General features: G+C 40.3%; 1 protein-coding gene across 1 annotated transcript in view; it reads right to left on the bottom strand.

Moving 5' to 3' along the window:
• rap1gds1 (RAP1, GTP-GDP dissociation stimulator 1) overlaps window positions 1-18,912 on the bottom strand; it is a 31,202-nt gene extending 12,290 nt beyond the window's left edge. The window contains exons 1-5 of the mRNA XM_071513583.1: window positions 18,823-18,912; window positions 16,133-16,258; window positions 9,136-9,282; window positions 3,172-3,300; window positions 513-638 (exon numbers count right to left, since the gene is read on the bottom strand). Coding sequence (XP_071369684.1) covers window positions 513-638; window positions 3,172-3,300; window positions 9,136-9,282; window positions 16,133-16,253 — 523 coding nt within the window. The 5' untranslated portion in view covers window positions 16,254-16,258; window positions 18,823-18,912. The remainder of the gene's footprint in view (window positions 1-512; window positions 639-3,171; window positions 3,301-9,135; window positions 9,283-16,132; window positions 16,259-18,822) is intronic.
• Window positions 18,913-19,133: the final 221 nt, after the last annotated feature.

Here is a 19,133-nt window from a genome sequence, read left to right as displayed (position 1 = left end):
TGTTTAATTTTGATGTGTTTAAGTTTGCTAACTTTATCTCAAAAGCCTGGAAAAGAAGGCAAGATAGATTTTTTAATTAATATTTATTTTGATTTTTCAGTAACACATAGTAAGCTTCTGTCAGTGATTTAGGAGTTCTGCCCTTCTCAGTGATGGTCTGAAGATCTGAAGGTGAAAGATGCTTTAGTTTCTTTCTCTGGTGTTTGACAATGTAAACGCTGTACTCTGGTCCTGGCTTGTTTGAATTTATGGTATCTTGTAAGTCCATGTGGGCTGGGCATACAATTGTACGCATGACACAATAATAAAATTTAATTCATTCATTCATTCTATTATTCTTTGCTGTATGCCATTACTATTTGCTGCTGAATTGACGCAGTTTCCCCACGGACATCATTAAAGCTCCGTCTTACCTTAAACGCTGACTTTTCACCTGAAAGCTTGCGATTGATGGGACTTCCCTGCTACCGTTACGTTAACGCAGTTCCGTTACTGTGTCCGGTACATCTTACCGTTTTCTGCAAGCGGAGCCAGAACCTCGAAAATCATCTCCTTCTTCTCGTGCTCGGCCTGCTTCTGGAAGAGACGCACCAGCTCCTCAGCGATGTTGGTGGAGGCAAACTGCTCTTTGCTGGACTCTGACAACACAAAGGGACGACATTATTCATCAGGTGAACAGCTAGTTATGCACATATTCAAATCTGCCTGTCCTGTACATAATGTCATCTACATTCGGAAATTGAATATATTGATAAGGCGTTAGTTTAGCACACGTCCGCATGCCTAGACACACCCTGTGTGGCCCTGCAAGAGGGAAGTTCCAGTTTAGAATTAAGTCGCTCTCACAATAGTGTGGCATTCTTGGCTGGTGTCATAATAAAACTAGCCTTGCGGTTGTATTCCTCTGCCAATAAACTTTGTTTTATCATTGCGAGGACAGTCTTTATTTATTGAACATATATAATTAATGTGATTATTAGGTCAACTTAAAGGATTTTGGTGTCTGCAAAAGTAAGTGACAGCACTTCCACCGTTTTTGTAGAATGACCCAAGACTGTTTTCTCAGCTACAGTGGTAAGCAAAACATTATGATGTCACAGTGAAGTTGACCTTTGAACTTTTGGATATAAAATGTCATCACTTCATCATTTTATCCTATTAGACATTTGTGTGAAATTTTGTCATAATTAGCGGCCACGGCCACAGCATAAAAAAAATCCTGCTTTCAACATAAATCAACATAGGTTCAGTGCTGCCTTAACAATGAGTCTGTTCCCATCTGAACGACCTGTCAAAGTGACCATCAGTTGACGCCTGCTCTGACACACGGCCGGGTAAATATAATTAGAACCACGACTTCCTGTGATTTTTACGAACAACACTGGTTTGCACAGAAAGAGGTTCAAGTAACTCAGTGATGGTCTGAAGATCTGAAGGTGAAAGATGCTTTAGTTTCTTTATTTTCTTTCTATGTTGTTTGACAATGTAAACACTGTACTCTGGTCCTGGCTTGTTTGAATGTATGGTGTCTTGTAAGTCCATGTGGGCTGGGCATACAATTGTCTACAATTGTACAAATGCAGGGGCGGCATTGCGCATTTTCTTAAAGCTGGGAAGTTTAACTGCTAAAACTCACAGTAATAATGTTTTGTTTACCAGGTCTGACTTACAGGTCAATTAATATGTGGAGGAAATCTGGTTCAGGCTCTACGGAAGCCGAGAACAGCCGTGCTTGCAACTATTTTTATTAATGCCGTTATAAGAGTTAGGGCTGTGCAAAAAAATCGATACAGCTGAGTATTGCAATATTTTTTTCCATGATACTGTATCGATTTTCCAGCCCCTCGTATCGATACATTAAAAAAAATTATTCATGTTTTAAACGGATTTAAAATGTCCTTAAATTTCCCTCAAATCCCCTTGAATTAAATAGTTTTGACTCAATTTGTCCGCTGAGTTATCAATATAATGTGATGAACATATTAGACTACCCAGGTGGTACACAGCAAGTTGTATTTTCAGCTCTATTTTAAAATTTTCAGTAAAATATGTATCGTATCGCAGTGTATTGTGATACAATCGTATCGTGAGGTCCTTGCCAATACCCAGCCTTAGTAAGAGTGTAATGTTAAAGGAGACGTTTAGTACAAGTCGCCATCAGTGACGAATCCTGTTTGCTTTTATTTGCCAGGCTACAAGCTGCACAATATGTTCAAAAGGCAAAGCAGTGCTGTGAAAGGAAAAGCATTGTGCGTGGGAGGTAATGTTGCCCAAGTTGTCCATTTTGTGTCTGTGTGCATTGTTATGCGTTTGTGATGCTGCTGCCAACATGATCCGTCTATTGCCATAACATCCTTTCAGACGGCTTTATATGAAAAATGTTCAATGAAAATTGCATTTTTAGGAGCTACTCTGAGTACCAAGGAAAGCTGAAAACTATGAAGTCGCTTAAAAAAGGGATTCATAGTTTCTGCAAAATAAATGGACCATCATAAAATGCTTCTTTAAGATAATCTTGCTGACTAAACATGATTAGATCTCCTTGGATGTTACAAATGATTCTCAACCATTTTCATATCAAGGACCCCTATTTAGTCCACATTAGAGCCACAGACCCCCATTTGATGAGATTTTGTTTCTTTGACCCAAATCTGAGAATATTTTTATTGTCAGATATGATTTTGTCCAGAACTCCATGACTGTCTGTATTGCAGGTAGAGAGATAACAATGAAACTATGATCAGAACAGTCATTCCTCTACATTCTCTAACTGTGTTAACTTGTTGTAAATGAAATAATGCTGAAGTTTAACAACTCATGAGTTTGCTGGGGGACCCCCTCAAGGATCCCTGGTGGTCCCCGGACCCCACGTTGAGAACCACTGGTTTAGAGAGTAATAGTTGTTTTACATATTACACTAAATAAAAAACTAAGATGGCTGCCATATGATTCCATGCCAGAACAGGAATTATTTATGACGTATCACCTCTACTGTATATATGGACAAAACTATTACAAAAATTACTTTAACGTTAGAAATGCAGAATAATGTATTCACTAATCCTACACCAACTGTATGACAACTTGCCCAAATTACATTTCTGACCATTTTAGAGGATGGGAACATCGTGGGCATTGTTTAAAAGGTGCAACACATCCAGACGTACTCACCGAGCTCGGCTAAATTCCCAAAGGCAATTAGGCACATCTCTGTCAGGGCTGTGTTGTGGGAATGGATGCCTAGCAGCTTCACCAGGGTCGGGATCACACCCATATTGATCAGCTGGGCCTGCAGGGAATCTGGAGAAAACAGAGAAACAGAAAGACAAACAGTCAGCCGGTGGTCATAACTGTTCCTCAGGTGTAAGGAGACTCACATTCTGGCTGTGACTGAAAGCTCATACCCCGTATTTAAATAAACAGCGGGCATTTTTATCACTCTGATTTTCAAAGTTGAATTTTTCAAAAATGTGTTAAGCTGAAAACACCACACCCCGCTTCCATGTTTATTGTACATGATACCATACAGTCATGATTCCATGTAACCAGGACCTCAACTATGATCATACAGACTACATTCATTTTACAACATACATAGTAGTTACTGATCGTTATGTTGATGACTCGGGCCTAATAAAGGCACTAGAGTTACAGCCCAGTCTCCCCAGTTATAATACTATAATGTTAAAGTGCGCTCTGTCCCATCCTATGAACAGTTAAAGGAATACACCGTGTTTTTATGGAGATTGCCCCCATCTACCGAGGATGATTGTGGTCTATGTTCTCGTCACTTGAAGTTGACAAAAGGGCCACTTCACCAAAAACTCTGTGTATTCCTTTAACCGTGCGTTCAAACTGCAAGCAACACGATCAACAGTCACCAGAAGTTGATTCATTTCCTATAGAGCCGAGCGACCGGGGGAACTCAACACGCTTGTCGCCACTGTTGAACTTTTTGCGGTCATCAGCCGTCAACAGCCAATCAGATTTCCACATTCCTTTCCTCGCTTGCCTACAGATGTGATATTGCTTCATGAACAATAGATCTGCTGGGAAAGTGCAAAGCCATTCAAAGCTTCCCAGTTTCTCTAACTTTTATTTGAAAGACTACAGAAATAAATGTCTCAAAAACGACGCTTGGAGAACGGTTGCAACCATCGCTGGGATCGATCCCACTGAGCAAAAGACGTGATTTCAACGTCTTGTCTATGCTTTAGCTCTCATATAGCCCAGGATCATTACGGCTATGTATAGACCTATTTTAGACCAAGCAGTAAATACATTATTACAATGAATAAACATCTGTAAATACCACAAATATGCACCAGAGAAGTCTAGCCTACAAGATAATTATCTGAGCACAAGAAGTAATTTCAACATTGCGTCTATGCGTAGCTCTCATATAGTCCAGGATAATATTGTCTATGTATAGACATCTAATAAACTTTCACTTTTCAACCCCATTTAAACTTAATTTAGCCTAGACGGCTATGGCCATTTAGACGTGTTTTAAACGTCTAGTCAACGTAAAATTGCTCAGTGGGATGCTAAGCTCTGAAGTAATATTATTGAGTTTTCCGTTTATTTTAAATTACGGATGGGATGATATATCACGCTACGATTCGATACAACTACGATACGGTGATACAACAAAGTATGACTGCGCAGAATTTATTTCTAAGCAACAAATCTTTCTAGCAACGGTCCTGGCTTAGAATGTAAACGACAATTTAAAAACGTAATTACAAAGTGCAAATAATATAATTTGGATGGACAGCTTGTGAAATTGTGATGGTCAAACGTCTCATTTGTGATTACTACAGCAGAATAAAATGTAGCTAATATCATGCTAAATTTTTCTGCTCGACGATACACTTTGTCACATTTTTGGATCGCGATATATTGAATTTCAATATATCGTCCCATCCATATGTTTAATTAATGCTACCTAATTAGCACTTGCTAGCTAGCTATGTTAAGCCATCAAAACAATATAACGTTATTGAAGGAAATGCCAACGCAGGTAAAAAACATCTAATTTGCATAAATACATAGCTTATGTTTCTTGGTCAAAACATTGTAGCTGGAGACCGCTATATAGATGGAATGGGAGCCTCTCATAGAACGACACATCAACCAAGTTGCTCACAATGTGAACGCAGGGTAAAGTTTGAGAATGGGGGGGGGCTTGGTAACTCATCAAATTATAATGATGGAAATATTGAAATAAAGACAGGAAATATGGAGCCAGAAACCTTTTCATACAAAGATTTCTGCTATCCGAAATAGACATGTTGCTCTCATTTGTGAAACAGGGCCGGGGTCAACTCTGCTCCAATTCACTAAAACTCAAAAATAACTGTGGAATAACTGTAATGAATTACCACTTTAATACCCGTATTTAATAAGAATTGACCCTAGCCCTGGTGTTCAAGGCTGTCTCTAGAACAGGAGGATGAGTTAGGTGTAACCAAGGAGACAAATCTACACTCCAGTTTCCCTTACACATGAGAAATTCAAATCAGCAATGCCATTTTGATGTAGAAACCTAAAAAGAAATGTGTAGATGTATTTCCCTGGTCACGGCAAGAAGTGGTAGAGCTATTAGAAGCGCCTGGAGAGGAAAAAGAAAGCATCTGGATTTAGTTTTTATTCAGAAACCAAAGTAGACGAATGGATGTTGGGGGGAAAAAGGGGATAAGAGTGAGGTACATGAGTAGCATGAAACAGAAAGTAGGAGAGGAAAAAAAAAATAAAAAATTTGGTAAACGAGATCCAAGTGGTTATCCTTTTGGATCTTTGTGGAATGTCAATCAAGACTGTCAAATAAGCCAAACGCCTACAAGCCATGTTAAAGTCACCAGGAAAAAAAAAATCTCATCACTCGTCCATGGCAGGATAAGACAAATACAATGAGCAATTTCCTAAATAGAACCAACAAATCATTACCACATTAATTTTGAGACATTAGTATAATTACTGTAAACAAATGAGCCCGTCACCGAGAAGACTGGCAGCCTGTACTAGCTTCTACAGTGTGTTTTACATCGTGTGCCACTGGGTCGGATTTGGCAGGAAATCTACTGGACTGCTTTAGGAACATTGCTTTACGGCACAAAACGGGAACAGGGTGCTGTTCCTCCAGCTCCAACGCAGCTAAAGTTTTCAGAGTTTCTGGCAGTGGCAGACAGTGGAAGGAGTGAAAGGTTGATGGAAAAATCACTTCCAATAAGTTTATCCTCTTCAGGGAGGAGAAGGGGGGGGACAGCAAGCACCGCTACATGTGCTAACGTGGCATGTCAATGGCTACTCTGGTCAGAATTCGCAACTTCACTGTCGATTTTACTGACGTTGCACTTTTAATGACGTCAGACAACAAACAAGCGTGTGCTTATTGATCACGTAAACACTCATGACACTAGGATAAAACGCTGTGTCTGCCGTTGTAGAATACTACTCACAAAAGCTAATGGGTTAATATCTACGATGCTAACGCGGCCACGGTAGTTAGCATTAGCATCTACTAATATAGTGGAAATGCATCGCTTCCTGTGTGACACTAATTGTAGCCTGGAAAGGCCAACTCCAACACTAACAGCAATTAGAAATGAATGTTTTATCACAAAAAAAGTTATCACATAGAGCTTTAATTTTAAGAAACACTAGTACTAACAAAACCACTGGTGTGAGATAGAGGCTACCAACCATCTCCACCATGCTCTCATTTGTTTACAGTAATTTTACCAAGGTAACACTATTAATTTGACAATGATATATTGATGTTTAAAAATGATACAAGTAGCACCTTTAAATAGTAACACCTTCTATGACTGCCAAATATATTGTGCAATATAAGGGCGGTGATAAACAATTCTAATGTACTCGTAACGCCTTATGACCATGTTTACACAAACACACAATGATTACTTATGCAGTACATCAGCACTCATAAAACATTATATAAAATATCTTATGATGAATGGTAACACTTTACAATAAGGGTCACTAAGTTAAGGGTTAGTTAATGCTTAATAAGGGTTAGTTAATGCTTAATAAGCACTAACTAACCCTTAATTAACAGTTAACTAATGTGTAATTTACTAATGGTGTTCATGTTAACTAAGGTATTAATTTATACATTATTTAATAGTTTATAAAGATGACTACTAAATAATGTATAAATTAATACCTTAGTTAACATGAACACCATTAGTAAATGATTACCAGACACATTAGTTAACTGTTAATTAAGGGTTAGTTAATGCTTATTAAGCATTAACTAACCCTTAACTTAGTGACCCTTATTGTAAAGTGTTACCATGAATTATAAGTACAAGTGTGTTATGGGAGTTTAAGAGTGGTTATCTATGAGAGGTTGCCCCATTGAGAATAAAACATTGTTTGACAACCTCTGACAGATAAGTAGTCAGAAACATTAATATTCAGTAACCAACATAACCACCAGCATTGTGTTCTTCTAAGCATGGTCATAAGGAATTATGAGTGCATTTGAATTCTTTATGAGTGTCCTTATAACGCACTGTAGATATACAGTAGCAGTCATAGAAAGTGTTGCCACCTTAATTTTAAGAAGGACTTGTATCCGTGTCTTTAGAAATTATCTTTATATACATGATGGCCCAGTTACAGTGTTAGTAAGTAGGGGGTTTCTCAGGACATTAACTGGGTATAAAAAAACAGTCAGCTACTGGGAAGGAGCTGCTGAAAGCCACAACAGCTCCTCTGTTTTGCTAATGCAATCCCAGTCCTCCCAACATGCTCACAGCACTGGAGCATCCAGTCAAATGGATCCAACCATGATCCTGATGGCAGGAGGTCTGAGGCTGTCAGACCAGATATAGTGGAGGGTAAACCCGCTTAAATTCAGTTTACCTACCGTTTTAGGCCAACATAAATCTTTGATGAAATCTGAAATGATCTATGATGTAAATTCATACCAAACATCATAATAACTAGGATCAAAGCACTGTAGGTTATTTGAGGATAGGGTCTTTAAAGGAAGCGAAAGCATAAATTAATGCAGATTCTTGTTAAAGAAAACCGCAAACCCAAATCTTTGTAAAGCCTGACATCTAATGGTTAAAAGCATGCTACTGAAATTGCCATCTGCTATTGGCTGATCTTTGGTGATCTCAGATGACGTCACCTTCTATAGAGTACAACAGGTGGTGACATCACCTGGCACCACCCAATAGCAGATGGCCATTTCAGTAGTATGCTTTTTTTACCATTAGATGTCAGGCTTTACACAGATTTGGGTTTGGGATTTAGTTCCTCTTTAATATTGGTGGCTGTTTGCCTCATGATGATTACCGATTGGAACTCCTAGTTTACCCTCCTTTGTATTTACCCCTACATCATTGGATGGATGTATTTCTACAACATTTTACGTAGCTTGGAAGACCGGATCAATCAAGATTTCATATTTCATATCTATTATTTCGAGACACAGCTGCAGCACCAGCAAAGCGAGTGCAGACATGGTGGCAAACCCTCCGAGCCTGTTGAGCGCATTATTTTATCGCTTTCGCAGTTTCACCTCAACTACTTCAGCCACTATTATCCCAGGAGAATGGAATTACGTGGTAGGCTATTTGCTGGTGAATTTATACCTTATTCACAACAAAAGTTGAGGCTGGGCTCAGCAGTTTGATACAAGCCAGCGCAAGGCCATTCATTTGTGAAAAGCAAAGACAGCGCTGGAAGAAAACGGATGATGGATTTATCCGACCTGCTGAGTCTGTGCGCAATATAAACCGTTACAGGGCGAAGGCATTGGGAGAAAGGGATGACTAACAGCACATATCACTGCTGCTGCCGCTACCGAAGCTGACTCTCGGCAAATATTAATAAAAAATTGCAGATTACCTCAAAGGCCAAGTCGGAAAAAGCAACAGAAAAGCAGGGTAGATACGACAAAAAAATCAGCCCAAAATAGAAAAGCAGAGAATGTTCAAGTAGATGTACAGTTCAAACCCTACGGTCTTACTCTCTAGAACACTGATGTGTGTAAATGCAATTATACACGTCGTCTGTGCATGAAACATAAAACATCCTCTGATTAGTTTGAGTTTAGTTAACAGTGCTTCTACGGGGGGGGAAGATGATCATTACCATTATCATTGCTATAGTTCATCAGCATGCCACAAAAGACAGTCAAGAGCTTCTGATTGTCCGGCTCAGTATTTTGGGAGAGGGACTTAATGTGTTCAGCTACTATCTGAGCCCCTCCCGCCTGGTCAACTGCACTCCTGCCCTCATCTGCAAAACAAAGAGGTCAGGACATAAATCAACCACAAAGAAAATAAAAAAAAATAAAGAAATCAATCACACAACCACAACCTGAAAGAAATACAAATGAAGGCAGCGTTAAGTAAGCAGTGCAAAAACATAGAAATCAATATCAAATGAGATTATGAAAACGGTCACAATACTGAATATAAGAATTTTGGGGAGGTGGGGAAACAAACAGTAAATCATAAGCATTAACATCGTATACAGCTTTAAGCAGGAATGGGGAAGTGGCTCTGTTCTGACTCCTACACTGACAGAAGAAAAGGTTTTTCCCGGGATCAAAAACGACACATCACACAAGCGCAAAGCCTATGCCGATAGTCCAATGTATGTAGAGCGCATCCCGCATGTACAAGCGCCCGAAGCCGCCTTCGGGATACACTCGGGTTGATCTGTGTAGTTAAAAAAAAAAAACACACCCCCACGCCGCGGCAATGAAAGCGTTCTACCGCAAAACGCTGGAAGGCTTTCGGGGGGCCTGCCGTTCCTTTTTCGGATCTTTACTGTGTCTTACGGCGATGACAAATACACGGGAGTGCTTCTGGAAGGGGTTTGTCTGGGAGGAGAGCTGCCAAAGGAAGCGTTAGATGAGTCAACCCGCTCAGTATGGTCGCTTCTCATAGTCTCCCGGCTCCCATCGCCGACGGTACGGCGGGGTTTGGATCGCTTCCCTGTTTCCTTAGCAGGAGCGGACCTCAGAGCCAAGGACTGGCTTAGACCGATATAGCACCTCGCCTATATTGGTCTTTTATTAAAAAAATGGATATTACCCACCTCTGATATGATGGAAGTATTATCTTTTTATATCAGTTGGCTGACCAGACCAATCATTTGGGGGTGGCAGTTTGCAAAGCAATATTATGTTTTTTACATAAAACCCGGAGAAGGGGTGAAGGTGTTTAGGGGCAGCACAATGGCTCAGTGGTTAGTACTGTTGCCTCACAGCAAGAAGGTTGTGGGTTCGAATCTCTACCACGGTCCTTTCTGTTTTTTGAGTTTGCATGTTCTCCCTGTGCTTGCGTGGGTTTCCTCCCACAGTCCAAAGACATGCTGTGTGTCTGTGTAGTATCGTATATAATGTATTATTATCTAGTAGAATGATGTGTAGTATGGATATGAAGTATGTAATCTATATGATGTGTGTAGATACTGTATATACAGTACATGATGTAGTAGGTATATGACATATACTGGGCAGCCAACTTTTGAGACATGCTTGTGATAAGGGGCTATACAAATAAACTAGACTAGGGAACTTCTTGCTTTCAATCAAAGATGGGTGTATATGGGCATATAAATATAGCTGGTGCACCAGCGCCCCATCCTCAAAACACAGCATGTCTTGTGGCTGCATTGTAGGGCTGAACGATTTTGAAAAAATATCTAATTGCGATTATTTTGACTGATATTGCAATTGCGATATGATTCGCGATATTAGCGGGAATGATAATTTTTACATCATTATTCTAATTTTCATTGAAAAACGTATTAAAATGATTATGGTGTGATTTTTGCGGGGATCTGTACCAAACAAAGATGTTTTCTTAAGTCTGTAGAATATGACGTGTAGGCCAGGACATCTCTGCAGCACCACAATATTTCATTTAAAATGGTATTTTGACACATTTCTCCTGTATCAAATATTGTGCCTCCTGCGATTTGAAAATTGCAGTAGGCCATATTGCGATTTTGATAAAATTTCGATTAATTGTTTAGCCCTACTGCATTGCATTCTGGTCTATTGAGGCTACTGTCAGTGGAGAAATTGGTCTCTCTCCTCTTCTACGATGGATTTCTCCCTGTATGATTGTTGAACGTCTCTTTGTGCAACATGGCGGCTCTAGAAAGAAGCCCTCGCCCTTTGGTTCTGAGGGACTGACACCAAAACCTGACGTTCACCGCTGATGTTTTAGATCGCTGAAAGTCTTTCTGCAATCAAACTCCGTTTTAGCTGTGCTGGAATTATCTTGACTTGATGTCATGTGATCTACTGTATGTTTGGCCAGTTATCCAAGACCCTCTTGAACAACACAGAATCAAAAAATGCTGTTCACAATTAATAATCATAGTCTCAATATTTTTATATATGGATTGCTGTATGTAATGTATTGTGAGGCCATTAGCAACAGCCAGCTTTAGTGGTCCCAGTTAAGTTTAAAAGCGTGAGATATATTAAAATGTATTGCTTATTGAGCTTTGTACCCATTATGTGTCATTTGGTGTCAACTTATCAAGTGTCCATGTACTGTACCTAGCAGAGCTGTTGGATTCTGTCATCATGCTGCAGCAAAAGTCATTTCCACCGACACTGGCCAAGTGGCAATAAAGACTTCTGCTCAAGCGAATAGGGCAACGTCAACCATATTACAGTGTGTATGTTTCTTTAAGGAAGCGAGCAGCTGCTGCTCCAGACTCTCCCAGCATGCCTCCCACAAAAGCCATACTAACGTACTGAGACCCCCCTGCGCTCAAACAAATGTCAGATCCCACCAGATGCCACAGATATCCAACTTTTCAACAAGGGGAGAAACTATGCGGCGGAATCGACAGCTGCGATTAAAGCCTCCTTCAGTCCGCTCCGGTATCTGGCCTAAACTCTTGCTTTTCTTCCCCGAGATCAACGCTCACCTATTCTCGTTGTTTCTTGTCAGCCGACTACAAAGGAAAGAAGTTAGGGAAACTGAGTGACTGTACAGCCACATTTTAAAAGTGCTATGTGCGGCATTTTCGAACATCAGTCAATCACTGTCAAACTAATTGTGATGCCTTGGTATAATTACCGTAAACAAATGAGACCATAGTTGGGCTGAACGATTTTGAAAAAATATCTAATTGCGATTATTTTGACTGATATTGCAATTGCGATATGATTTGCGATATTAGAGGGAATGATAATTTTTACATCATTATTCTCATTTTCATTGAAAAACGTATTAAAATGATTATGGTGTGCTTTTTGCGGGGATCTGTACCAAACAAAGATGTTTTCTTAAGTCTGTAGAACATGATGTGTAGGCCAGGACATCTCTGCAGCACCACAATATTTCATTTAAAATGGTATTTTGACACATTTCGCCTTTAACAAATATTGCGCCTCCTGCGATTTGAAAATTGCAGTAGGCCATATTGCGATTTCAATAAAATTTTGATTTGATTGACTGAAGAAGATAAACACGTTGGAAGTGATTTTTCCCCATCCACCTTTCCACTCCTTCCACCATCTGCCTTTGCCAGAAACTCTGAAAGCTTTAGCTCCGTTTGTGCTGGAAGGACAACATCTTCTTCCTATTTTGTGCCATAAAGCAATCACCATTTGTGCTGTAAAGCAATGCGGCAGATTTCCTGCCAAATGGCACACGATGTAAAATGCAGTGTAGAGGCTGCTAGAGGCTGCCAATCTTCTCTGCAATGGTCTCATTTCTTTACAGTAATTACACTAAAACACCAAAATTAAAGTGGCAATGTTTTACCGATGTTAAAATGCTACAAATAGCACCTTTAATTTAAAACCAATTTTGACAGGGACTTTTAAGGAAGACTTATTTCGAAATCCTCCATCTAACCATGCTTCTCATTTGATGAAGCAACTTCATCCAACACTTAAGTTAACTGAATGGGCATAAAGAATGAAATACGCACGGTTGCAAAAAACTAAAAAAAACTAAAATAAAAAAAATTCTACAATTATTCTATAAGCCACGTTCCGATTGTGGAGTTTCCTCACTGATATATGCCATTACAAGCCTTTAAACTGCAAATGAGGCTGTACTGGACATTTTGGAATAGTAGTTCATCATCATCAAGATCTGTAGCAAGGCTGCATACAGTATTAGCAGTCACAGGATTTGGGTTTGAGTCTAGGAATAAACTCGCCCTAAGAAGTCCTGCTATTCATGCTAATCCTGCTAGCATGGATAACACCTGGAATGCATGCGTATTTCATATTTTAAGTGAATTTTAAGGTGTATTTTGGTCATATAAACAATATTTCCAACCTTCATATTCAGCTCCTCCAAAGTGAATCACCTTCTACAATGCCCTTAAAGGAACAATTCTCCATAAAATGAGAATCCTGTCAGTTCCATCTGAGCCTTCTAACAAACAACTGAAGTGAATCGGGTCTGGTTAGTTAGAGTTTCCCAAAGGGAATAAAATGACCATCAACTTTCTCTATACCAGTGGTTCTCAACGTAGGGTCCGGGGACCACCAGGGGTCCTTGACAGAGTTCCAGGGGGTCCCCAGCAAATTGATGTATTGTTAAACTTCATAATTATTTCATTTAGAAGAAGTTAACACAATTAGAGAATGTAGAAGAATGACTGTTTTGATCATAGTTTCTCTGTTATCTCTCTACCTACAATACAGACAGTCATGGAATTCTGGACAAAATCATATCTGACAATAAAAATACTCTCAGATTTGGATTTGAGAGACAAAACAACATCAAATGGGGGTCCACGGCTCTAATGTGGACTAAATTAGGGGTCCTTGATATGAAAAAGATTGAGAATCACTGCTCTATACAGCTCGTACAGTATAATCCCAGTGTTTTGTAGCCAAACGATTGCATTGCAAGTCCAAAAGGCCTAGATTTAGCTCTTTATGTAGCATTATTCTAGGCAAAGGAAACAGTAACTTCTACTTCTTGTGGTGCATGGCAACTGGAACAAGGAAATAGCCTGATTCTGTTTTCAGCTGGCCAGCCAATAGAGGAGGTTGGGGGTGGCGTGTGCTAGTATAGCAAGCTCTCTATTGGCTGGCCAGTTATATACAAAATAGGGATGTTCCCGAATTCTATTACCATATCAAAAAGAAAGAGAGAGGCAGAAAGAGAGAGAGAGAGAGAGAGAGAGGCTTGTTTGTATGCTTTCTGTTTGCTCCGGGAATAGTCTTATTATTCTGATGACTAATTTAGCATTGGTGAGGCCAATTCTTGTCCCGGCGGGTCCGATCCGCTCTGCTGATAGACTTCGCGAGGCGGAGTTGGTTGGACTGGAGGAGTGGATGAAGACTCCCTGGCTTCTCAGTCTGTTCAGTCCAGCAGGGATATCATGTCTCCCCATCGCTCCAGACTGCTGCTCTTCACTGCATTCAACTTACAGACATTTGAGAAGGGGGCACAGTAGCCAAATATATAGGCTGGCGGGGGTGGTTGAAGGTTATTCAGCTCAGAGCATAAGCTAGTTCATAATGAAGATGTCTGTAATTGACTGTTTAGTGTCCCAGAATATTCATGCAGGTCATATTAGCATGCAGTAAGTTCATGGTGGAGATTTTTTCCCCATTTATGATCGTTTATGACTTTGGTCGTTTATGGCTGTGCTTATAAAAGCCTGTGTTTATGGTTACATAACGTCTACGTTGCGGTTGTTACTTCATTATTATCAGTGGTGGAAGAAGTACTGAGATCTTTTACTTAAGTAAAAGTAGCAATACAACAATGTAAAGATACTCCATTACAAGTAAAAGTCCTGCATTTAAAATCTTACTTAAGTAAAAGTACAGAAGTATTGGCAGCAAAATGTACTTAGAGTATCAAAGTAAACGTACTCATTATGCAAACTGTCCCCATTTAGAGAGTTATATTTTTCATAAATTATTGGAATATTAATACTGATTTATTGACATACATGTACATGTAAGCAGCATTTTAAAGTTGTCAACGTGAAGCTAATCTTAACAATTTAGCTATACTTTTGGGTAGTCTAATCTATAACAATGCTATTTTATAGTTATTTTATAAAGATGATCAAATGTTTTAAATATAAAATATTGATCTGAAAAGTAACTAGTAACTATAGCTGTGAAATAATTGTAATGGAGTAAAAAGTACAATATTTCCCTCTAGAACGTAGTGTAGTAGCATAAATGGAAATACTCAAGTAAAGTACAAGTACCTCAAAATTGTACTTAAGTACAGTACTTGAGTAAATGTACTTAGTTACTTTCCACCACTGATTATTATTGTTAAGTCATTGTAAAACCACAAGCCTGCAAGGGCAGAAAGCTAAGAATTTGGGGGATTTTGAACATTTCAGGCTAAACCACACCCACTTCTGGTTTAAGCTCCGCCCACTTTATACAAAACACTAACACCCCTAAGACAGAATCAGCCCATTTCCTTGATTCGGTTGCCATACTACACAAGAGGAAGTTACCGGTTCCTCTATGTAAAATAACATTACATAATGAGGTAGAGGTCTACTGGACTCATACTGCAATTATTTGGCTCCAAAACACTTCAGTTATGCTGCATAAGTGGTTTAGAGACATTTGATGGTCAGGGGCTCACATGGGGGTGAATAGATAATGAGAGAATTTTCATTTTGGGGTGAATTACTCCTTTAAAGTGTTGAACCTCTATTGGTGCCTCCTACACATTACAGCTTTGTCTACTGTAGTCCAAAAGTAGCTCTCACTGTTACATTTTGCATATATACCGACACTTTCCATCAGGGTTCCACTACTTCATACTGTATTTTCTGTATTACTGCAGTATTTTCATAATGTTATGCTTATACAAACTTTATATCTAGGCTGTATATAATCACAGCTTTCATATTTAGTAATCAGGACTGTTAGTAACATCTGAATCCACACATGTAAGTAATCCATACTCTTTGCCATACTTCCCACTCTTACAGTCTATTGAATTATCGACCGCATGCGTTTATGAAACCCCACAATTGTTTGTATTCTCTTTCAATCTCAATGTTTGTATTGCTTTTGTTTCCACTGTTTAAAGTCTTATTTTCTTGGATCTTGTTACATAATACGATGACGGGGGCCCCAGGTGGGACTCGGTTTTGTACTTACGGCTGTCGTAGCAGATGTTGCCGAGGGCCCGGCCGGTCTGCAGCAGGACCTCCTGGTCGCTGGAGCTTAGCAGCTGAACTAGAGGGGGGATGAGGCCGGCTTCGACGCAGGGACTCCGCATGAACTCTGGGGAGAGAGGCCCGGAGAATGTGTCGGCATAAAACTGTCTCTGTTGAATTAACCGTGATACCATGGCATATTTACCATAAACGAATGGGGGAGACGATCGGTAGCCTCTAACTCACACCAGTGGTACTGTTACTGTCTCTCCAAATTAAGACTACATTTCCCATAAACCCTGTTGCTTCCTACCCCACCTTCCCCTACTGGCATCTTTGTCTTTACTGAACATGTTTGGACAGGGTTCCTACACATTTTCAATTAAAAAATTCCATACTTTTTCCAGACCTAGATTTGTTTTGAAGATTTTGCCTGGTGTTCAATATGATTTATGCAAATAGACATCTTGCCCCTGCTAACTAGGTCATATCACTGTATAGATGAAGATTGCTCTTCACAGCCACAAATATCAGAATATGTGAGATGATTGGCAGGGTTCCTACACGGTTTCCATTTTAAAATTCCATATTTTTCCCAGACCCTATGTTCTTGACTGGATTTGATTTTGGTCTGTATTTGATATAATGCATGCTGACAGCAGCTGGGTAATAAGAGCGTCCCTCTATCTGAACATTATTCTTCACATCAACAGAAACTGTGGACTCTACAGTCCAAAGTGGCTCTACAACAACATAAAAGCTAGAATTATATGTGTATCGGACCTGAACCACAACATTTTTCATACTTTTCCAGACATTTTTTTTCAAATTCCCAAACTATTCAAGACCTGGAAATGATCAAATTCATTTTTAATACTTTTCCAGACTTTCCAGACCTGCGTAGGAAGCCTGTTTGGAAGTGATTTTTCCATCGGCCTTTCACCATTGGCCATTACTAGAACCTGTGAAAGCTTTAGCTGCGTTTGTCTATTTGTCAGCCTGTGTTATGAAGCCTATTTTCTCCTTCATTATTATCACTTATCATTATTATTTTAATTGAGCGAGGACTGTTACGCAACGGTTTGTGCATAATTGATCAAATAAATACACGCCATTGCCGCTGTAATTGTTTTATAATGGGCCGATGGTAGTGGCGTGAATGACTGTAAATTGAGTAAAATGTGGAACAGCACTGGGATCAGTTCTGATAAATTGGTATCAGTGCACTAACATCAGTGCAGAGCAATGACTAGTATGAGTATTTTACAGTGGGGCTGAATGAGATAATGCCTTCATATCATATATAAGGTAGTGGCAGCCTAAATCTACTTTGTGATCCTGATTCTCTAACTCAGTGGTTCTCAACGTGGGGTCCGGGGACCACCAGGGGTCCTTGAGGGGGTTCCAGGGGGTCCCCAGCAAATTCATGAATTGGTAAACCTCAGCATTATATCATTTACAAGAAGTTAACACAATTAGAGAATGTAGAAGAATGACTGTTTTGATCATAGTTTCTCTGTTATCTCTCTACCTACAATACAGACAGTCATGGAATTCTGGACAAAATCATATCTAACAATAAAAATATTCTCAGATTTGGATCTAAATGGGGATCCATGGCCCTAATGTGGACTAGATTAGGGGTCCTTGATATGAAAAAGGTTGAGAATCACTGCTCTAACTGACACTGAATGCGTCGCGTTAAACCTGCACCTTCCGTTTGATATCAACACTGCACTGCTACACTTCTTTGTTTTTTTTTCCATAAAAATCTTGCTTAGTGCGGCTTTAAGAATCAAATCAGCTAAAACCGTCTTGATACAAGGGGAGTTGTCTCGGGGCCCAGCAGTCACTTGGCTGCTTGCAGACATTTCCGGAAGCGGTGACAGATAAATGCCAGCGGGTCGCTGCCAGAGCCTGGCAGAGTGCTGGGGGGGGCGATCATTAGCCGGGCCGTCTTGCGAGTGTCTAAAAACCCATTCATTATCCTAACCTTTTTCTTGCCCCGAGTTCTATTCCCCTTCCGTTTTTTTTTTCCTCTTCTCTCCTCCTTTAAAAGCTTCTTGTGTAATTACACGGAAGGAGTCGAGAAAATGGAATCTCTCTGACACTGCAGTTATGTACGTTAAGAGTTCTTAGAGTTCCTCTCCTCCCTCTCCTTGTCTCCTCTCCTCTCCTTGTCTCCTCTCCTCTCCTTGTCTCCTCTCCTTGTCTCCTCTCCTCTCTCCTCACCTTGTCTCCTCTCCTTGTCTCCTCTCCTCTCTCCTCTCGTCTCCTCTCCTCTCCTCGTCTCCTCTCCTCTCCTTGTCTTCTCTCTCCTCCTCTCCTCTCCTCTCCTTGTCTCCTCTCCTCTCTCTCCTCTCCTCTCCCCTCTCCTTGTCTCCTCTCCTCGTCTCCTCTCCTCTCTCTCCTCTCCTCTCCCCTCTCCTAGTCTCCTCTCCTCTCTCCTTTCCTCCTCTCCTCTCTTCCTCTCCTCGTCTCCTCTCCTCTCTCCTCTCATCTCCTCTTTAGATTAATAAAACACACAACTAACTCTATTGCACTGTTGGCAGTTAACACTCATAAAGAAAATATGACAGCATGGTAAAAACAACACAAAGATGAGAGCCAGGTAGAGGGTAATAAAATGGAATACTGACAAAAACTCGGGGTGTTCCCGGGTGGGACGGGGCTTGGGAAACCGAACCTCACCATTTTTGGCCACCTCGGCTATGATGTTGGCTACTTTCGGGGTGCAGGAGGACTGCGGGCTCAGCAGGGTGGGGAGCAGGGGGAGGACGCCCATCTCCTGGATCTTCACGCTGGCCTCCGTGTCTGCGGGGGGGGGGGGGGGGGGGGGGGGGGACCACAGGAGAGAGAACGCCACTTTCCTTCATATCAATAAGTACAGAAATACATTTTCAGTTTCAAAACTTCAGACCTTTTTCCCAGGCTTTCATTTCTTCATATTTGCAGGTTTTGGTTGCCGTTCATGTGATGTTTGCTTTGGTAATATGAGAGTC

This window comes from Centroberyx affinis, unplaced genomic scaffold, assembly GCF_046629955.1.
Source record: "Centroberyx affinis isolate AG114_WGS23_722 - 3 ecotype Tasmania unplaced genomic scaffold, CSIRO-AGI_Caff_v1 ptg007358l_1, whole genome shotgun sequence".
Taxonomy (NCBI): Eukaryota; Metazoa; Chordata; class Actinopteri; order Beryciformes; family Berycidae; genus Centroberyx; species Centroberyx affinis.
Note: the sequence above shows the minus strand (reverse complement) of the source record. Positions and strands in the feature narration are given on the sequence as shown.